This window comes from Ambystoma mexicanum, chromosome 2q (assembly GCF_040938575.1).
Source record: "Ambystoma mexicanum isolate Mex_15411 chromosome 2q, UKY_AmexF1_1, whole genome shotgun sequence".
NCBI classification, from domain to species: domain Eukaryota; kingdom Metazoa; phylum Chordata; class Amphibia; order Caudata; family Ambystomatidae; genus Ambystoma; species Ambystoma mexicanum.
The window spans coordinates 1,011,745,793-1,011,769,355 of NC_090924.1; the positions used below are offsets into that span (position 1 = coordinate 1,011,745,793).

Here is a 23,563-nt window from a genome sequence, read left to right on the forward strand (position 1 = left end):
TATGCAGTATGGGAATAAGGGCTTGATTGTTGGCTGTGTCAAAGGCTGCAGAGAGACTGAGGACTACTAGTGGGCTGGGGTGCCTATTGTCTAGGCTGTTGAGTGCACTGCTTACCACTTTAATGGTGGCTATCTCTGTGCTGTACCTGGGTATGAAGCTTGATTCAGATCTCTGAAGGTGGCCATTCATTTTGATGTACCCTGGAATTTGGGTCGCTACAGCTCGTTCAAGGTCTTGCCAAGTAAAGAAAGATGTGATATGGATCAGTAGTTGTTGAGGTCATCAGCGTCCAGTGTTGGCTTCTTGCGCATAGGCGATTTGTCTGGTTTTGAAGAACAATAAAAGCTAAACAGATTCTGATTCAGTAACTCCCTAAAATAAACATAGTTTTCCCTCCCCCAAGTTAACACAATGTACTTTTAGAGTATTACTACTTAAAGAATATCTTATTGGAGTTAATTAAAATCAGGAATGAGTCAAGAAGTCAGGTCAGAGCATTTCAAAAACTCAACAGAGATGGGATCTTTTAGCCTTGAATACTGCTACCTGGAAGTCCACCCACAGCAGAAGGCACAAACATTGAAACCTTGATTGATCCTTATTGTAGTTAGTAATGAAAGTAATGGTGATGTCTCAAGTGGTGAAAACAAGTAAAAAAGCAAACAAAGAGCCATGTAGGCAAGCCACCCAAAGCACAGTCACAATATATACTGGGGATAAGTGAGCTTAGACAAAACTACAGTAAATAACAAAATGGGAAAATAGGCAATAATCAAATTCAAGAAACATAATCTTATATCAAATGATGGCCTGACAGCCTCACAATAAAGTTAATTAGAAAAATTACAGAGAGGATCTAGAACTTCAAATTGTATCAAAATGAGTGTCCCATGGATATTGCAATTAATTTGCCTTGACCAGTTTCATAACTGATAAATAATCATTAGTTTTCAGCAATATCCCAAGCAGACCAAAGCAACTGTGAAGGTTGTGGAGATTGATCCAATTAGCAGCCATTCTGTTCACACATACAAGGTTGCTTCCCAGAATCTGAGTAGCATCATTAGCCAAGGAAGAAAAGCGACTCCCATCAAGAAAAAACCACAATCTTTACCTTCTCAGCCAACCTTAGGTCATAGAGAGAAGTCAAGCCAGAGTCGAGCCCAATTTCATAAATCTGGCTGCAATAGGAGAAGCAACAGGCACGTTCAGAGACCTCCTCCAGCAGAAACACACGTATGTAGACATATTACTCAGTAAATCCAACCTGATGCCCCAAACAAAACTGTCAGTCTGATGTTCTGTCAATACTCCTGTCGCAAGGGAGAATGGAAGCACCTGCTATAGAGGGTATTGAAACATAAAAGTGCACTTATAGCGGATTCTGCACTGATACACTTGGACAGACCATGAGAATGTAAGGGTAAAATAAAGTCCCAGGCCCAGCTGCAAAGGAATGAAGCACAGAGAGTAGTTAACGCTGCACCTTTTGATGAAACAATTTAAATGTCATAATGTTGAAATCAATTGCAATGTGGTTAGCACTACAATAGGAATCAAGGGACCCTAATAAACGTTGGAGCCCTACTTAGGTTTGGTAGAAGACTGCTATCTCTTTTGCATGCATGAAGGAAGGCACAGGCTGCAATCCAAGAGAGGGCAAAAGCTACAAACTGCAATCAGAGCTGTTGGCAGGTCAGTCATGAATAGATTAAAAAGAAATAGGGCCTCATTACGAGTAGGGCGGTAAGGGATACCGGGCACCGTTAAGGAGACCGGTGCTGGTAATCCCTTACCGCCCTACTACGAGTTCCCTTAGCGGGTCCCTCCTTCAACGCCTGGTTTTACCAGTTGTTATGGACGGGACCCGCTAAGGGATTTCAGAGCTAATAACGGTACTGCAAATTGCGGTACCGTTATTAGCTCCATCCCCATTCCCATTGAGCCCTATCAGGGCTCAAATGGGAATGGGGAATGGTTCTCGGAATGGGGACTTACCGGGTCCTCCAAGGTTGGAATGACCCGGTAAGTCCCTATTTCGCCAACCCGGACCCGGAATGCGGTAAGGGGGTAGCCATGGTGCTAATAGCACCATGGCTACCGCCTGCCTCGTAATGAGGCCCAGAGTCTTAAATGCATCCTTTATTGAGAGTATCCTATTGGGAATACCCACATTTAGAGGTGGGCAGGCAATATATTTGATTTGAGGAGCCGAGTGTGAGGAGTCAGGAATTGAACTCGGATACAAGTGTGCCTTGATTTTGGTTAAATACTTTTATTGAAAATAAAAGGGCTTGAGAAAATGCCTCTCTGACGATGTACGAAGAGGAATTTCCCTACCTAAATAACAAGCTAAGGATCTGTTTGTGTCAGAATATACAAAATAAAACTGTCCCATGCCCAAAGTTCTATTCTGACCTTACACTGTAAACTAAATTCTAAGGTGAAGATGGAAATGTCTTTAGCATTGGGTGGTTTATAAAAGTGTTCAAAAAGTAAGAATCGTAGCTCCAACACAAAGGTTCTTCAAGAGTAAGGATCCTTGTACCAGAGGGTGGCTCCCTTCCCCTGGATTCTTCTTTACTTTTGGATATTTTCACAAGTAACAATTCATTGTGTCTTTCTTGACCAGCATCAACACTGACACACAAAACTGTTTGGTTTTGTACTTTTGTCTCTTTCACGATACCTGCTATACTCTCCTGCCAGGGTGTTGCACCTTCTCTCTTGGTTAATACAATACTTTTTCTAGTCCTGATATTAATTCTCAGAACCCTTTAATGTTGGTACATTTCTTGTAACTGCCTTATATACTCTCATGCCATGGCTTCTTGTATTCACACACTTGTCATTGCCTGGACTACTCTCCTGCTAGGGCTTCTTGTATTCACACGGGCTCCCTGCCCTCACCCAGACTTGCATATTTACTTTGTTTGATAATGTCTTCTTGATATAGTATCCTGTTCAGTTTTCCCATAAACTTGCACTGAATACATTTTTTCACTCTCAGTTAATTACCCTTTTTAACAATAAGCTCTCACTCTCTCTTTGTTTATTTCTTTACTATTGCTTCTTTACTATTGCTTGCCACCGGGGCATAACAGCATGGTCGCTGATATGCCCCAGTGTCCCAACTGTCTCTTGGCGGACTCTCTGGTACTTTTTGAAGCTCCTGTTTTCTCCCGCTGTCAGCCGGTGACAGTCTTTCGTGTGTTTTCTTCATGTGACCACTTACCCTTGGCTTTCCCGTCTCCACATCTTCGACTGCTCTCGTCTGCTTCATTCCAGGCTCTGGTGAGTTAGATGCTGCTTTATGACCCCTGCAAACACCCATGAGTCTATCGTCAGCACCTGGTGTTCCCGGAGCATGTCCTCTTCACGTGGCAGCTTCTTCCTTCTTGGCTCTGGAACTGCCTGGCTCCCGCACACCGGTCTCAGCCTTCCTGCCTCTTGATCCACACAGAGAGGCGCAGCTCTCACCCGTCAGAGGCAGACTTCCACTCTTTACTTCTGCTCTTTAAATTTCCCGGTTACAGGTGTGCATGTGTAATAACTAGAGCACTCCTTGGGCTTGTGGACTTCTCTCTGCATTGCTTATTTCCTCTTCCTCATCCCAGTATTTCGATAATTCTGGGAAAGGAAGTCCATTCTTGACAATGTGCACAATGAAGTTTGATTACCATTCTTAATGTTTTTCAAAGGCAAGTCAGTCCTGGATGATTGATAGGTGGAACTGGAGAAGGTGTTTTCATATGTTTCACAAGGCAGATCAGAGTTGTAAGGTTGGCTATGGCTGTCGCCGTCGGAGAAACAGTGATGACTCCATTGGATTCATGGCCAGTGGTCTACATGCCACAAAATTAGCCATGGCACCAGAATGTTTTTAAGTAAAACATGCAACACAATGCTTTATAAGTAGCTGATTTAAGAAATATACACTGAGGAAGAGGTTATAGCATCTGGCAACAGCTCTTGGCCACAGGTCAGAGACCTGAGTGAAGCACACATGCACTGGGCCTTTACCAGCCTTTAAGGCCCCCTTCCTTGGTATATATAACTATTAGCACCCCAGACAAGGCGTTGGGAACTAGTATCTTTTGTTTTTTAAGAAATTTAGCTTTGCTTACTTTTCATCCAAATAACTTCATTTTAATAAAACTACAAACAAAGATGGCTGCCATGCATGCAGAAATAGAGTTCCTTTTCTATGTTCATGGTGGCGACAACTGTGATGTGGGTCTAGCAAGGGACGAAACCTCAAAGCAAGTGTGGGCTATGTGAGGACAGGAGTGATGGGGGGTGCATGTTCACCATCCCCAGACTTGGATCACATCTGAAATACAAACCCTCACAATAAACATGCACTGTGACCTACACTGGTGGTGCACATTACAGATACCTACCATACTCCTAGCCTGCACAAATTATCTTGCTACCCTAGCCCCTGCACTGGACTCCTCAAAATCCTCCTAACTCACAAACCCAATCTCCTCTATTCACAATAGCCCCCACAAACCTTCATCTACCTCCAATCTTTGCTCACACCTCCCAAGCCAATATCCACCACCTCCTGCCTTTTTGCTAATGACTTTGCTAGCTGTTTTTCCTCTAAAATCTATAACACTTGCAACACTTTCCCAACCCTACTCTCTCTCCCTTCCCAACCCTCCTTCTGCCCACCACCTCTCATCCTACCTTTTCTTCACTTGACTACTTCTCCCCTACCCATCTCCTATTGAATTACCACCTATCCTGCACAGTGCCAACCAATCTTGCACTCCTATCCACCCTTTTGCTCCCCAAATAGTAATTTTCTTTCTTTTATGGGTGGGGTATATTCGTGGTGTTTTGGGGCATGGTAAAAGACACCAGATGGGAATATATAGGGAATGCTGAGTCCACCTTTGTTTTTGCTGACCCTATGGGGACGGGGCAGTGCCTATTTTCAGATCTGTAATTGCCATGTGCGTGTTTATTTGACTTATGTGTTTCACTTGTACATCCATTTGGTCCAATGTTTCTAAATTGTAAAGTTGTATCTCCTTATCTTTATTACACACATATCCCTCTTTTTTTTTACCTCTCTATTGTTAACTCAATTCAAAGGGACTCATTTTGGCAACATGTAAAGGTTGGGGCGTAGGAATTGTAACCTATCTTTCGACATTGGAAGCACATCTCTGCCACAGCCACACTTCCCACGGAGCCGTCTTACTTGCTTTATAATCTTGGCCTGCGGGCTAAATACAGTTCTTTGCTGCCGGCACACTAACTCATGTGCTTTTTTCTTCAGAGTTCATAACTTACTGGGGTCTCTGCAACAGCTATACTAATCCACTTGATGATATTATTTGGATTGGGAATTGGTGGGTTTGGAACCTGTAACTTTCAGATTTCTCTCACATGTCATCAGCACATCGAATAAGTGCCTAAAGTACAATTTTCCTGTTGCAAATGCATAAACTATTGTTGCAACTCAATGGGTTGGTTTTGAACTGCAAAATAAAGGGGAGACCAGAGGTACATTCAAAATATTGAAGTTTCGCTTCAGGTCACCCCTCCACAGCAAACCACCAGATGAAAGTGTGTCCAGCACATTTTCACACAGCTGATTGGTCTCTACTCAATCAACAAAGTGACAGCAGCATTTGTTTAATGATCCTTTTAAAGGATAACACAACATGCCTGGATGAGTCTAGGCAGCAGTGAAAGCAGTGCTTAATGTATTTTGTAGGGCAAATTATTCAGCCTCGAGTGATAATTAAGTATTCAGCTGAAGCCGAATACCTAATTTTCAGCCGGAATTCAGCCAAACAGTTACTGGAGGCCGAATTTCATAACACCCCTCATCACGCCCAACATTCAGGTGGGTGAAATTAGCTTATCATGCTAAACTACAAGCTTCCAGGAAAATACATTTATATTACTTACAAATGTCTAGAAATGTATATGGGGCAGCCATTCATGAACCACAGACAATGAAGAAGGCTCCGAAATGACTCTTCTGTTTATTGCATTTTGGTCCCGAAATTTTGCACACGGTTAAAAAGTGATAACCTACATATAATAACAATACATCATGTTTACCTTTGTCACATGCCTTACAAGCAAGTGCTACAGATGCACAATTCCATCCTTCCGGCAATTGTATGAGCATAACCTTTGTGTAACTGGCCATAAAAAGTGCAGTGAAAATATTCAAAACCTTAGCTTCTGCATGTGACTTCTGTCACAAGTCACATGAGTTTTTGTGTCACACAACTCAATTCCTTGAGTTTTTCTGAAGTAGCACACTCATTGAGCAGTTTTTACTTTCCAGTACAATTGTGTTTTACACATATTTACTTTATTCACAACAATATGATGTTATTAAGGTAAAGGGTTAAGGCTCAGGAGTTAAGAGTCATCAGATACTATTAAAATGGAAGTTTAAGGGCAAATGGCTCAGGGCTAGATTACGTCTAGTAGTGATGGGTGAAGGTTTAGGTGGTATGGCTTTGGGTGAAAGGCTATGAGCAAAGGGTTATGTTTGTAGGGCTAGGGATTATGTTGGAGATTTATCAGTAAGAAAACATGGATTGGTGAGAAGGGCTAAGGAACAAGTGTTAAGGGCTAAGTGTTGATGGGTAACGGTGACAGGGCTAACAGTAAATGATTGAGGGGAAGGGTTACTGGTGAATTATTACAAGGTATTATTACATGGGATTGGTGAAGGTGTAGGGATGAGGGATTGGGTGAAGAATAAGGGTGATGTTTAGGAGTGAGGGATATTTGAGTGGGGTTATTGGATTGGCATGAAGGAATTGATTTAAAGATATAGGTGAAGGGTCAGGGATGAATGACAGGCTGTAAAGGCTTAAAGGTAAAGGGCTAGTGGTAAAGAGTCAGGGGCAAGGATGAAGGTTTGCCATTGAGAGTTGAAAAACTGCAATGCACCCTGTGCTCAATTATTAGACCCTTTATCTTGGCAAATGGGATGGTGCTAGACAGAAACCCTGCTGCTCAGGTACAAAGCTTTGGGTGAGTCAAGCAGATGGTTACATTCGATGATGTTCCAGCCTGTGTTAAATCGTTTGCATGCTTACACAGGCTTCATAGCTATGGCATTGATCCTGAAGTGATTTGGATAATCACCTCTGAAAAGGGAGAAGCCATGGCAGCTGGGTTTGAATATCACCTCTTCCAATATGTATTTTTCTTTTATTGGTGTTACATTTTTGTTGTATTTATTTATTTATGGGGTTGAAATGTATGCACATAGGGGTTACGATCAGTTTCAGGGCTTGGTAGCAAATGGCCAATGAGATGCTCTCAGGGATTGTCCTGGGATACACCCAATCTGTTTTCCCTTTTAAACACTATTTGCACAAAAGCATGATCCTGAGAGCTTACTTCAGTATGGAAGCTATCAACATCCCAAGAGGTAACCTTCTGCAAGATTCAGTTAGTTAAAAAATTCAGTATTGAATAAGCCCAATTCTCCAATCTTGTGGGACAAGCCATTGGGTTAATTGGCACATGATAGTGGGGTTAAGACTACACTGGGCACTTAGTGTGCACAAGTCATACTAAAGGATATTGAAGACCTATTTTATTCAGATAGACATGGCCTCTTCACATTAACATGATAGCTTCACCCCATGTACCTCACGTTGCTTAATTCAGAGGTTGTATTAGTGAACTCACTCTCATTCAGAGGCCATGCATGTATGGGTCTTGGATAGCTGGGTATTCCCCGCATATGGGTTCACACATAGCATGATTAGCTACTTTGGGTTCAGCTGTGAGGATACTCTACTGGTTGGTTCATGAACCCCTTTGCAGAGTTAGTAAGTGTCAACCATATTGGATACTTTCAAAACCGCCAATCTGATTGGTTGGGGGTGCTTGACAATGGATGCCATTGTGGTTCACAGACCTTAATTGGGGGCCAATGGTGAACATATTGCGACTTCTTGGGATTTACCAAACCCCTAGAGAAAGGATATGGCCGAAAAAGAAGAGGGGAAATCCTGGATTTGTGTGGCATCCACAGACCCATACATTCAGATCAATGGGCAAAGACCAGGTCTCATATCCATCCCGAATCCAGTGCAGTCCTGAACTGAAACCTTAGACCAAACTCAAACTCATGGACTGGATTCAAGGGTTATTAGTAGATCACAGACCCACCAGGGCCATGCCCAGTGACCCATGGATCCACAAAGGGGGAATGTGGCCACTGAGCCTGGCTGCTGGCAAAGCCAACAGACCACATTGAGTTACATGATGGGTAGTGGGCATAAGGCCATGATCCAGGCAAAGTGAACAACGGCCAATTCATTAGGCCTTCACCCATGGCACACTGACCTGTACTAGGGACACAGTGGCCACTGTGCCTAGCTGCAGGCCAGGCCCAGAGCCTACTTTAAGTGGATTGTCATGGCTAGGGACTTGAGCATGATACCATTTTCATCATTGTTTGCTTTGCCAGAGCCTAGCTGCCAACACACTGGCAGTCAGAATGCACCAGGGCAGTGTAAAATGGTATGGCTATAACCGATGCAAGGCTCCAGTGAGTTAGTCATCCATGTTTTTATGACAAGACAATCCTCTAGCCTGAGTACCTGAAAGGTGTAATGTGAGTTAGCAAAGTTGTTGGCCTATGCCCAGAAAATCTAGGAACAAATGTATTTTGCCCTGGTATAAATGATTAGCATTAGATGTCATCAAAACGTCCCTAAACACTTATATCACTATAACAACATGCATTTACACTTGCATTATTGTGCCTTGTTGTGCCCAATAAAACATATAGGCAATGCCCTCATATATCTGTTTAGAATTAATATACATTTATCCTCTTCTGGAGATATTCAGAGTATTGCAAACACTATATTAAAAAAAATGAACGTCTCTGAGTATCACTAATAATGTGCTTGCATGTAATCCAAGCATCCTTCTCACTTTGTATTCACTTCTAGCAATCTAAATCCTACATCTATCTAATCAGTAGAGTGCATATCCATTTAAATTATGACACAGTATAACCTTAAGCATTTGTATTTGTTTTTATTTTATCATTTTTTATGAAGTGCTTACTACCTGAGTTCGGTTTCAACATGCAGATCTGGGATTCGCACCTCTGTTGCTCTACGTGGTCTTGCTTCCAAGACCAACACATTGCCCCTGTGCTATCCTCTGTTCACTGCTCAAATGCGTGCTGTCTGGGTAGGTGAGCCACTAGTCATCTGCTTTTATTCCAGCCACGGTAAACCCATTAAATGGAAGGTGGTAACCCCATAAAAACACCATTGATACTAAAAGACAGTCTCACAAATGCAAATGTAAAGCCATGAGTAAAAAATAAGTGAAACGGTAGCAATCCACCTGTTGGGATCCTCCATCCCATCAACCAATCTCATTGAGCCACTTATCCTGTTCAGAAGAAGTAAAACAGGAGACACGTGTGTAAACCCTGTACCACAGTTTGGCTCAGTGTGTTCCAGATATCGTGGAAAGTTAGGAAGCTCACTGGACAAAAATAGCATTGCTGCTGTACTGCTTAGTTCAAGACCATGAAAGTTAAAATGTGATAATATGATACTAAAAAGTCTAAGTTCATTGAAAAGTCTCATTTAAGCTCCACTAATATGTTAACAAGAATAACATTACAATTTGCAATCTTAAACTTTTAACTGATGCCTTTATGGAGCATGGTTTGAACTGTGAAAGAATGAAGTGTGTGTTAAGAATAAAATGCTATTTTAGTACAAACCACAATAAAGAGAACGTGCTGTTGTTAATTGAGTATTGCTAGTACAAACAAGGCTGTTCCAATACTACGCCACGCTTCCCTTTGTGAACTATATCAGCGCTGGCTGGGCAAGCCAGATGCCTATTTGTATGCAGGCCTGACTGTTACAATGTAAAATTGAGCGATGCAGATTAGACCACATTTTTGTAACCCAATAGTAACCTGCATTAGCATGAGCTATAAGCCGTGCAAACCCTATGCATATGAAATATGTGAAAGCCAAAGTCCATGGCCCAAGCCAAGTGGCCATCAGGCATGGTTAATGTGATGTTATGGTTCATTTAGTCAAATAAGAATCTGCGAAATTGAGTCAAAAACCATTCTTACAATGATGTTATGGCTCCACTGCAAGAAAACGAAACCCCCCAAAATTCTCAATTTATTGTTTCTATAGCAACCATAACTGTGCCACCACCATCGTAAAGCTAACCGTAAAGCTTCCACTGTCATGCTCCAGCCATAACATCATGTATGCCCATGCAAGCCGCGTTTTCTTTATAGTGACCATTGCAACTCAACAGCTGATTTGTTATTCTGTGTTAAAACGTTTTTATACTCTGCCAATTCACTACTGTAGAGGTTTCTCTCAATGCAGCTAGCATTGTCTGGCAGTTGGGCAATTATGCCCCTGCCTGGGGTAGTCATACCTTATTCTGTTGTGGGAAACGGAGATGAAGGAAGGTAATAGGAGAGGGCAAGAGGGTGCAGTTGACAGACAAAGGGAAGAGAGAAAGTAGATGTGGAAACCACACTTGGTGATAGCTTGGGCAAATGTAGATCCAGATACAAAGGACCATAGATCAAGGTTGAAGACAATAAGGTATATTCAAACATTTTTGCAATCAAATTGACTATCTAATTATTGTCTAAATCCAAAAGCAATATGTAATTAAGAACAAGGTGTGTTCGGGTGCATTATGGGCATTGAATGTGCTGAAGCAGCCCCTTCAAGTGTTGTAGCCTTTTGCCCTGTATTGACATTTGCAAGAAGCAAACTCTGAATAGTAATTCTGGGACTTCCAAGGTTACAGGCCGAGTGTGGGCCAGTCAAGAATACCATAGAAAGTATAAGCTCGTACAGACACACCATCAACAAATAGACCCCCTATATCTTCTTCCAGATAACACACCTGTGGAAAATAAAACAATTTCTTTCATCTGAGGACTTTGAAAACACTGTTCAGACTCTGATAATCTCCCACATCAACGGGGCAAACACCCTTACTGGCACACCTGGCACCACTCTTAGGGACACTGCATGCTGTGGCACATTACAAAACAACAAACAAGTAATTCAACTACATCTGTGCATTCCTAAAGGGGCTGCAATGGCTTTCCATCCCATCCAGAATGCTCTTTAAGACAGCCTGTGTTACCTACAGGGCAACTACTGGTTGCACCCTGGCATACCTAGCTGCAAAACTCCATCACTCAAGTGGTTCTTGCTCCTCCAGTAGCCAGGCCAATTTGTGAAGTGCATGTCAGATGTGTGTATGTGCTATGGGTCAGTGAGTGGTGGCTGAATGAGAAGAAATGTGATAGTGTATGTGTTTGAATGTTCTGGGTCGGTGTGTGCCTGTGTAGATAATGCAGTGATAGTTGATGTAAGAGAAGGTGTATTGTATTATTGATTGACTGGTGGGTGAATGAGTATGAATGTGATAGTGTATGTTTGAATGTTCTGGGTGGGTGGGTGGGTTGGGTTTGTGTGGGTGTGTGGATGTGTGCCTGTGTGGAGAATGCAGTGAGAGTGGATGTAATAGAAGGTGCATGATTGAGTGACTGGTGGGTGAATGAGTATGAATGTGATAGTGTGTTTCAATGTTCTGGATGGGTACGTGTCTGTGTGGAGAATGCAGTGTAAGTGGATGCAAGAGAAGTGTACAGGTCAGTGAGTGGTGGGTGAATGAATAGGAATGTGATAGTGTGTGTTTGAATGTGTGTGTTTGAATGTCCTGGGTGGGTGGGTGCGATTCTGTGTGGCGAATGCAGTGCAATTGGACGTGAGAGGTTTATGGGTGTGTGAATGGTGAGTGAGTGAGTATGTGTGTCTGTGTGTGTAAATGATCTTGGTGGGTGGGTGCCAGTGTGAGTGTATGTGAGAGACAATATATGGGTGATTGACTGCTGGGTGAATGGGCATTCATGTGATTGTGTGTGTGAATGTTCTGGGTGGGGGTGGATGCATGCCTGAGTGGTGAATGCAGTGTGAATGAATGTGAGAGGAGATATATGGGTGGGTGAAAGGGGATGCATGTGTGTGTGTGTGTGTGTGTGTGTGTGTGGGCACGCACGCGCTTGTGCGTGCAAGAACCTGGGAGACTGGTGATCATTTTTGACTTTGCATGTGTTATTGTTTTTTTCAGACAAACAAGTTCATGTGTCATTACTTGGCTAGACTGGCGTGTTGGTAGAGTCAGTCTAGCCATTGCTTACTGTGCATGACATTTATTACTCAGCATCTTTGATAAAGCAAACATTATAAGTAGTATTACCTCACTAGGCTGACGTTTTGGTGTAGCGGCCTGTATATTTCTTACTGTAGCATGCCTTTTAATTAACTGAGCATCTATAATGAAGCACGCATGATAAGTGTTATTTTGGGTCTAAAGTGGCTTAGATTGGAACCAGTTTGGACATATTTTCTTATTGTAACATGTCACTTTTAATAGCCAAACCAACAGGAGCATTTTCTTACATAGGAGTACTGGCATATATTGGCAGAGCCAGCTTTGTGCCTGCCTAGTGCCATTAATGATACTATAAAAAACATCTGAAAGCGAACATGAGTATTCTCTAATATGGGAATACAAGCATATGTTGGTGGAGCCAGCATGGAAATGTATGGGCACAGCCATACTGGCATATATTGAAGGGACAGGCATGACAATGCATTGGGAAATGTGCTTGTGCACTTTTGGTGACTTGCATCTATTGTACTTTTTTCTTTATTTACCCTACACCCTATAAATCTGATTGCAAACTGTCTGGCCTCTTACGCACATTTTCACAGAAAGTTTGCTGTGTAATGCACCATTTTCAAAAATGTTCTAATGGGAGGGGGAAGAATACCCCAGCTCTCCCCAAACCTGTTTGCGTTAGTTCGGGGCCCCTTGCTATGCTCGGTCACAATCGCATACTTAAGGCAAATATTTACACCCTCCAATAAAACCACTCATCAGCCACCAGCGGTGGCTGGTATATTTGGGCACCAGGCACCACCCCCTTCTTTCTATGCTAATTGTAACTTTTAAGCTTTGATTAAAACACATATGCACCTCTTTCACTGGAGTAGTGCATGCCCCTGCAGCAACATAATCATCATGGACGTTGTGCACACATGGTGGTCCGGGCCGGCCCCGGGGTGTGGCATGCCCTGTGCTTTGTTAAGGAGTTTGGGTGGGGGGGACTCAGCATGTCTCACAGGTGGGCCCCCAAATTGTGTGCTATGCCACTGATTGGGCTCTGCTCACCTTGAACGCATTCAAGTGTGAAGTGAATGGTTGAGAGTGGCCACAAACTAAACTAGGACCCTGTACTGGTGCAACACTGTTTAAGAAAAAAAAGGAAGCATTAAGCACATATTTTGCCCCCAGAGAAATATCGACCATGAGAGGCACACATTTAATATAGCCAGTCAAATTAATGCGAGTCAATGGACGCATTTGCAACCAGGCTGCGCAAACTAGTAGCCCATTGCGAATTTTACAAATGAGGAAGCCATTAGATTACGAATCATAGGAGGATTCCTCTCATCCACCTTCAGAAATAAACTGCTCTGTGAACCTCTTCCCCTTGCAACCATCCTACAAATGGCGCGAACAGAAGCGAGAATGGATACTCAAGCAGTGCAAAGAGAAACTGGAAAGAGGTCAGTGAGAGAACAATCATACCAAATCAGACAAGGCGGAAGGAGCATGCCAGCTGTAAATCCACCTGCACGAAGATACAGGGCCACGGGAAGATGCTACAGGTGTGGCCTACCATTTCCACACGATGCAGGGATAAAGTGTCCTGCATTTGGACATAGTTGTGCAAATTGTGGGAGAGAAATCACATGGCGAGGGTGTGCAACACGCCGCCAAATAACATGCAGGCACAAGACCTGAATTGAACATGCGCAGAGCAGGGCCCAGAAGAGCTGTAGATGTGAGAAGAAATTTGGTGAGCCACGTCTGACAAGTCATAGGCTGATCTCCATCACCCACACCTTCCCAAGAAAGAAACCAATAACACTATGCATATATGATGACTGACGTGGTGACTGCCCCATAAGGAAACATCGACATTAAGGTAGGACAGCATCCGGCTAAGTACAACATTGACGATGGAGCCATGTTAAATATCATGTCCATATCTGAGTTCCGCAAGATGGCGCATCCGCCCCCTGATGATGCTGTCCATGCTCAAGGTATTTCAGTGGGCTGCAAAAGGCCCTGTTCGAAATCATGGAAAATTCACAATGGAGCTAAGCTACAAAGGGCGACACGCCATTGCGGAACTGCACGTTCTTCAAGGGGAAATCCTGGGAAGCAATCTCCTGGGAGACCAACGGCAGTAGAAATGGGAGTTGCTGCCGTAACACACGCCATGAGACATGAGGGGCTGATGCATGAGCAATGCTCATAGTTATTCAGAGGAATTGGTTGTCTGAGAGGGAAACCAGTAACATCGACGGGTCAGTTGTCCCGGTTGCCCAACATCCTAGAAGGATACCGATCCCTTTGCAACCACAAGTGGAGGAGGAAATCAGGTGTCTGCTAAAAGAAGATATAATAGAACCTGATTGTGGTCCCACTCCTTGGATTTTGCATGTGGTGGCTGTCTCCAAACGAGGTTTGTTCGACAGAATGTGTCTATGTGTAGACATGAGGCAAGCAAACAAAGCTGTTTAGCATGAGAGACATCCAGGAAGGAATTTGGATGACATGATCAGCTTTCTAAATGGGCCACAATATTCACCAAGTTGGACCTATACAAAGGGTATCATCAGATCAAACTCGATGAACAATCACAATATATAATGACTTTTGCAATTCAGGAAGGACTATTTCGCTACAAAAGACTCTGTCTTGGAATATCATCTGCAGCTGAAATCTTCCAGGAGCATCAGGAGAGTGATTAGTCATGTAAAAAACTCTTTTAATAACAGTGATGACATTTTGGTTTTTGAAAAAGACTGGGAACAACATGATCGAGCCGTACACGAGATGTGCACAGCTTTGTCACAAGCAGGGTTGATGCTGAATCCAGAGAAATGTCAATTTCACAAAATGAATCTGAAATTCTTTAAACATGTGTTCTCCCCAGGTAGAATGAGGCCTGGCCCAGGAAAGGTAGAGGCCATCACTAAGATCTCGTCCCCATAGGACGTGAGTGAGGTGCGTTCATTCTTGGACACGGCCAGCTTCTGCCGCCGGTACCAAAAGGATTTTGCCACCATCAGTGCCCCCATGAGGGAACGTACCAAATAGAGCATGGAGTTTTAATGGGATCGCCACTGTGAAGTAGCATTCATGCACATCAAAAGGGAAATCGGATTGGCGGAATGCATGGCCTATTTCGATCTGACAAAATGTACCGAGCTAACGGCTGATTCCAGCCCGGTGGGCTTGGGTACCATCTGGCCCAGCACAGCCCAGGGAGAGACAGTCCACGGGCGATCATTGCATATGCCTCCAGGAGCCTCTCAAAAGTGGAACAGAGATAGTCACTGCCAGAAAAGGACTTGCAGTAGTCTGGGCCAGTGAGCACTTTCAGATGTTCCTGCTTGGAAAGTCAATTACAATGATCACGGATCATCAGGCACTGGCTACCATATACAGGAATCCAAAATGCAAGATGCCTCCCAGAATTGAGCGATGGGGATTACGACAGAAGGACTTCAACTTCTCAATAATCCACAAACCTGGGAGGGAATACAATCCAGGAGATTTAATATTGGGTCACCCCCTTCCGAAGCAGAGGAGTGAGACATCAATAGCTGAAGAGTACATTAACTTTCTCACTCAGCAAGGAACACCAAAACTGCTCACCATGAGCATGGCACAGGAACACACCCTCACAGATAGAATACTACAGAAAGTGAGAGTTCATCATGGTTCGGAGGTGGAGAGAATTGGATGGGGAAAGTCGAGGTGTGAGCAAGCAAGACATGCAAGCTTTCAAGAATGTAAAGGAGGAGCTGGCACTGACTGCTGAAAACATTATAATGTGAGGGAGCTACATGGTCATACCAGCGGATCTACAGCAGCAATTGGTGGTCGTAGCACATGAGGGCCACCAGGGAATGGTTGCCACCAAGAGACAGATAAGGGACACCGTGTGGTTTGCAGGGATAAATGACATGGTAGAATACATGGTAAGAAGGTGCCACCTGTGTCAGTGCATGGACAGAACAAAGCCCCCAGAGCCATTGAGGATGTCTGAAATGCTGAATGTCCCATGGACGCACGTGGCCATTGACTTCTTCTGACCCTTCGGATGTGGGAAATACTGGATGGTGATGATGGACGCATTCTCTCGGTTTCCTCTCGTACAAATGATTAATTCTACTTCAGCTAGCACTGTCATCCCAAGCTGGACAACCTGTTATCTTTGTGGGGTGTTCCTGAATTCTCAAGTCAGATAATGGACCACCGTTTTGCAGTTTGGAATTTGCAAGGTTCATGAACCACATGAATATCCAGCATTTGAAGATAACACTGCTCTGGTCTCAGGCCAATGAAAGTTCATGGGAAGTCTCAGAAGGTACTACAGCCGAACAAACTGAACAGGGTATCGCTGAACCAAGCAGTATGCAGCATGCTCAGAGATTACAGGAAGTCGCCACAAGGAATGACAGGGAAATGTCCCTCCAAGCTTGTGCTCCAGAGAAAAGTGAGAACCAGGCTTCCTCATTGAGAGGAGCCCTGAGAAAGTGACCTCTTGGCGCTGCAGAGTGAGGACGCTGTCAAGAAGCAGGAAATGAAGACGGACGCGGATGAGAAGAGCCCGAGCATTCACTCTACAGGCAGGATACAAGGTGCTTGTGCAACACAAGCAAGAGAGAAAGTGTGGATCCAAGTTCGACCCAGCTCCCCTGGTAATCTCTCAAATTTAGGGGTCAATGGTCACTGCCAGATCTCCAGGGCGTGTGATTACATGAAACATGTCACAGTTATATCATGAAGGAGAAGTGGAAGAGAATGGACAGGGGAGCGAAGTCAAAGAGGAGCAGGATGAGCCAAGAAGAGATGACTCAAGAGGTGTAAGGGCAGGTCCAGAACCGGAGACGCATGTAAGACCCCAGCGGTTCATCAAGAGGCCAGGAAGATTGAAAGAAGAGATTTAAGAGGAACTGTGAGCAGAGTGTATTCGTTTGCCAAGAGGGGAAGATGTTGTGTCCGGGGAGGACACAGTTAATTGTTCGTAGGCAGAGCCTCATCACGGAGGCAGAGCCAATGAAAGCGGGGATAGTGTGCATGTGCAGGGAAAGGTCTGCCGCGTATCACGGCATTGTGTAGGAGGAAGTGAAATAAAGATGTGTTCCCTCAACTGGTGTCTGTGCATTATTTAGCACACATTTCTCACGCTGCACGCACACACAAGACTCCTGGCCCCTGCAAGCCAGGAAAAATCATGTTCGAGATTCTGCATCTGACGTTCCTGTGTGTGGGTCTAATTGCTTTTTTCCATTTTGATTCACCATCCTTTCTTTTGTTCATACTGATATTTCAAGTAGCTGTTTTCTGTGTTATTTACCAGTCAGGATTATGATTGTGCCATCCCTGTTTCTAGTGTTTTACTAGTGATCAACTAAATGCTGTTGATTGTGTTTAGTCTAATTGGGGGTGTGTATTGTTTCTGACCTTATCAATGAACAATCTTGGATTCAGAATTTTGTTCCCATCGATCGCATTTCAATTGTATTGTCTGATAACATAAATGTGGCTTTATTAAAAACACATTAAACCAAAATTCCCATTGAGCTATCGTGGACTCATACTCAATAATTTGTGTATCCGTTCAGTTTCTTTTTGCTGAAGAATGCTTTGTTGTTCTTCTTCTTCTTCGTCTTCTTCTTCTTCTTCTTCTTCTTCTTCTTCTTCTTCTTCTTCTTCTTCTTCTTCTTCATGTTAGGGTGACCCAAGAAACCCAGAGCCAGCGATTTCCATCTAACTAGATCATGTTCGCCAAAATATACACCAATCAACCGATCACCACTACTAGATCTCTTCCCACTTCCCAGTCTCCCACACAAACTGAAGCAGGAATTTATCCTCCACCCCTCTTTTCCAAAAGAACAGATCAGGTAAACCCCGTAGAACCACCACAATGCCAATTATCCTAACTCTGAGCAATTACCTCTGCACATGAAACCTCACACAATCCAACATATAATGAGACACCGTCTCCGGGCACCGTATTTGATTCCCAATCATTTCTAACATAAAACTGAAAATTCTTAAGGTTCACTTTTCAAAAATAGTGTGCCAATAATGACATTATCCGATGTCTGACTTGTGCTCAATAATATGGTTGTGAACTCATCTTGAGGTTTTACCAACATATACTTTCCCTAATGGAGATTGTAGAGTAAAAACAACCAATTTTGATGAACATGTTGCGTATGATCTTCATATCATGTTGGATCCCGTGTATTGCTGGGCAACTGTATGTGCTTTACTGGCATTACTGCATGCACTGTTGTTCAGACACGGCCATGTGCCTTTCTTTTCAGGTGTTAATCTACTTTTATGCTCCTACTGATGACTACAATATAGCAAATGCAATCTATAGTCTCATTCAAGCCTTTAACATTATTGTGTTCTTTCTACAGATGAATTATGAAAACTGGGATTATGGAGAGCCCAACAATCATCTTGGAATTGAAAACTGTGGGGAGTTTGACAGGCAGTGGAATGACAGACACTGTGACTCTTCCCACAGTTGGATCTGTCAAATCAGCAAAGGTCTGTCACACTTATTTGTAATCAAACCTAATCTATATTTCTTTAGGCACATGATGAAATCCATAGTTGCACTTTCTGTACAACAATGCTACACATTAAATCGATAAGCATGAGATGCATGGGGAATGTAGTTCTGTGCAGCGCTTCTCAAATGTTTTGTCATGCTAAATAATATTTTCATGGCACTCGTCTGCCGATGATGTAACCTCGTACTGTTGTTCACCTGTCTGGTATGCGGATGGAAGGGTGTGTGGCTTTAATCTTTCCTATGTTGGTCAATGTTGTTCACAAATGATCGTGCTGTATTCTTGTTAGTGCCTCTAATGTGTGGCTGAGTAATTGCAAAAAGATGCAAGCTGCATGATAGCCATATGATGCATCAGAAGACCAGTGCATGCTTTGTTGCAAAATATGAAATGCATATGTGAACAGGTTGGCATTAGCAGTAGCTAGGCCTAATGGTAAGAGATGGGCAGTAAGTGGGTCTGCACAGAGCAGAGAGTATCTTAAGGCAGGTCCCAATAAGTACAGCCAAAACATTGGCTAATCTCCAAACAGGAGGAGCATGCAATCAGGAAGCATTCAGAAGTGTGACACATCAACAGTAACAGTGAGAAGACAGAAGAGGGGTAGGGAGATCAACGAATATTTACAGGAGAGCAAACCTGGACCAGGGACAAACCAGGGGGTTAAAAAGGGCAGAGATCAGGAATCGCGAGTGGGGGCCTGGGAGCCGGGGACGGGGTAGGAACATGACATTATAAAGACAAATTTCCGTGTGTTGGGAAAAAGAGCAGGGTATCATCGCACATTGAATGGTCATTACAGCAACATTGAGATAAGACTATGGGACAGAACCGGGGACTACAAATTGTCACAGGGTAGCAAACAAGCACAAGGAACCGACTAGGGGGAAAAAGAGGCAGAAATCAGGGATTGGAAGTGGGGGGTCGTAAGACTTCACATTGTTTAAGTGCCTTTCGTGGAGTAAGGAAAAAAGCAGGGTATTATTGCAAATTGAAGGGTCATTATAGTGAAATTGAGAGAAGTGACGACCACCTCATGAGAGGGTGCCAAGCCTCCTGAGATCCCCCCTCCCCCTCCTACCAGCTTACCCTCTCCCCAACCAGATTGGCTGGATGTACCAGCCATGTGACCGGTAGTTTCAACAAGGAGCTGAAGAGCTAGTGTCCCTGCCGCTCAATCCAAAAGCTCTTTTAGCTCGCCAGTTCGTACAAGGATATCTTCCACTCAAGGTAAGCCCTCCTTTGAGTGCCCGTGCCCACTGGAATTCCCTTTCCCCTTTTGGCCCACTTTGCCATGGGTCCCAAGCCCTCGTGAGATCCCCCTTTGCCCCTCCTACCAACCCATCCTCTCCCTGGTTGGATGTACTGTGCTCTAGCACCTTGAAGCGTCTCTTGTGCTAGATGGGATTACAATGCAAATCTCAGACCAAATAACCAGACAGACTCAAAGAATATGGCAAAGTACTACTTTATTCTCAATTTAATAAAGCAGGGCAAACTGGCAGACATCGGACAGATGCTTACACATATAGAGGTTTTATACCCCAACTTGTATCATCTATGATGTCATTCTACATGACAAACTGTTAAACCTATTGATGGGATGGATTGGTTAGGCTAACATATCTATGTATAGAAAAGATAGAGGTTAGTACACCATTGGCTGTCCCTTATATGTAGGGCACACCTCAAACTATCTCTAATACGTATAATACTGATTATAGCAGACATGGTTGCAGCCGATTGGTCTATGCAACATTGTATAGCAGATTACGCCATAGACGCACTGATTAGTTGGCATTCTCACCCAACCTTGGACTTTCGGCTCATTAGCAGGACTTAAACATAATGAAACTGGCGCTGAGGGGGCGGGAGTTAGAGAAAATGCACCCACCTGCTGCTCTACATGCCCCCCTCTCATCGAGTCCTCAACCACATTCCCCTCATCAATCTCCTCTATCTTCTCTTCATACTGTGGTTTCTTTGGGATCCATATCTTTGCCACCCCCTCTGGTGACCTGCATTCTTTATATGTTCAGCCACACTCTAGGTCATGAGACAGCATTCTCCTGATGGTGACAGAATATCTAACATCCCACATGTTTTTTATGATCCATAGGGTAGTAAACCTTTGTTCCTGGAGGTGCAAGGGTGCTATTCTTTATATTCTCATGGGTACTGTCCTCATTCTGCATTTGCTCACCAGTTTCAGCATCTATATCAATCATTGGCCCTCATTACGAGTCTGGCAGAAAACGTGCCGGAAAAACCGGCAGGTAGCCGCCGGACCCGTAATGATTTACTGGTGCCTGATTTACCGGAATAACCCGGGGTATTACAGCCCCGGCGGTCCGGTAAGTCAGGCGCTGGTAAAATGTTGATGCCCATTCCTGTGGAGTCCCATAGGTCTCCATGGGAATGGGGACCATGGAAGCACAGGCAATGTTAATGACGGTGCCGGTGCTTCTGTGAAAGTCTGCTGGCGGGTGCCGTTAAGCCGGCCAGGGTCAGACTTAGCGGGTAGAACGGCACCCACCAGCAGACTCGTAGTTTGCCAGTCCAGAAACAATGGTGCTGGTAAGCTTACCGGCACCGTTGATTCCAGACTGGCAAACTTGTAATGAGGGCCTTTATCTTCAACCCAATAGCTTTCTTGGCTGTCTTCTGGCACTGTCCCAAGATGATCCGTATGAGACAAAATCCTAGAAATAGCAACACTAGTATTGCTCCAAGTATTTTGAAGGCATTCACCAACCAGTTTGGAATCTTTGACAATAGGAATGAAAACCAGTCATCTCCTGCTGTCTCCTCAACTTCATCTTCCATCTCTGTATGCAGGGTCGTCAGCATAGTTATTGCTTCTGTCAGGGTCCCATTTTCTACATCATGAGATGGTGTGAACGTACAGCAAGAATGCTCGACCTTGGTGCACACGCCTCCTTCCATTGCAGTAATTAAGTCCAGGACATACCTGTTCTGCAGAGTTATCAGCCTGGTGGCTCTCAGTTCTTCTCTGATTGCATTAAATCCTTTCATTTTTGCATTGATCGTCTGTAACAGCTCCCATCTTGTAATCTGCAGCCCCTTGGCATTCACTGCAGTCTGGACTCCTGGCATGCGTATGGACATCATTATCATTGCTGTCTTGCTGAACAGTTTCTGCTAATCTGGAATATCTTCATAGGCCTTTGTTGATTTTGATGAGAAATAATTCTCCCTCTTCAGCCAGTGGAGGTTGAGCGATCTCTTTCTCCTCTGATGTTAAGCTCTGGATCCACAGGCCCAATAGCGGTCCATCAGTACGGCAGTTCCTCCATTCATTCGTGGGACCTCGATTATCTGTCCAAATCCTGTGTTTTTTCCAACCAGGACCAGACCTTCATTCGTGAAGCATGTTGCTGCATTCTTAAGTGAAACTATAGATACTGGTCCTGCTTCATTGTCTCCCCATATCAGTAACTTGGAGGACTTAGCCCATGATTCTAGACAGTTGTCATTCACTATTTGCACTATGCCTATTGGTTTCATCTTCAATAAGTGTGCAGGGCAAGATAATAGTCCTTCTTCCCATCAGGTACTGGTGGCAACACGTCCATACACCAATAGCTGAGGTCATTCCCAGCATCCTGGTTCTCCTGCTCTTTCAGTCATATCTGAACAGGCCATTCTCTTATTCTAGGTAATTTTTATTTGTTCTCCAATTTGTGACGGATGCATATGTTTTTTGCTTGTCCAACCCATTCCACTTTCCATCCTTCGTGTATTCACATAAGCCTCTTCCTATGGAAATGTTCCTCTTGATCGCCATTGTATAGTTGTCCATTTTGCTTCTACTTGCCCTCTGGTTGTGCATGAATCTAGAGGACTGAGACATTTTGCATTCTGCGGAGGCATTTCTTTGTCAATAAATGTCCTTGCTGCAATTATGGCATACAGTATTAAGGAAAAGACATAGCAGCTTTCATATGATGTTCTCTCTCCCACCTCCTTCATGTGCTGATCCATAGATTATGTTTTAAATGAGCCGAATTATCAAGATATGTATTTTTATCTTCATGGTCTTCCGCAACACCCCTTTTAAATCGAAATAGGTGGCTGATAAGATTATAAAGGATACTGTTTGTGCTTTCATCTGGGACAACAGTAAATGTTTCATTGTTACCCACCGTATCTTTATTATTTCTTATAACATTTCTAAATGCCATAACAATCAGGATGAAAACACAAATCATAATGCAGAATGATATCACAATTATTATTCCACAAAAACTCGATTTTCTTCATGCCAATGAGTCTCCTATATTCTGAACCTCCTCATCTTGTTTTTACTTTAGTATGTTACTCAAATATTCTCTATGAGTGACACTTTTATATCAAGAACTGTAAGATAATTGCTATGATTATCCTGAAAATAATATGATTGTTCTTAGGATTGCCAAATATCTTCACAATATTCACGGGTCTTCTTACCAAAGCAGGATAAGACTGTAATATATATAAGACTGTAATATATAAGTAAAAACAGAATACAAAAATGGGTAACATAAAGATGAAGTGTGCTTCTCTTTTTTCAACTCCTTTCAAACATTGGGCCTCCTTACGACCCTAGAGGTAACCATGCCGCTTTTTGCGGCATGGCTACCCCCCTTCTGGGTACCGGGTCCGGCTTTCCTGAATGAGGAAATACTGGGCCTTTCTGACCTTGGACTGCCCAGTATTTCCCCATTCAGGGAACCTGGACCCGGTGCATCCCCATTCGAGCTCCCATAGAGCTCAATGGGAATGG

General features: G+C 43.6%; 1 protein-coding gene across 1 annotated transcript in view; it reads left to right on the forward strand.

Moving 5' to 3' along the window:
* The window catches only part of LOC138569908 (macrophage mannose receptor 1-like), a 745,141-nt gene that overhangs the window by 419,287 nt on the left and 302,291 nt on the right, over window positions 1-23,563 (forward strand). Inside the window, exon 15 of the mRNA XM_069648337.1 lies at window positions 18,619-18,751. Within this exon, the coding sequence (XP_069504438.1) occupies window positions 18,619-18,751 (133 nt within the window). The remainder of the gene's footprint in view (window positions 1-18,618; window positions 18,752-23,563) is intronic.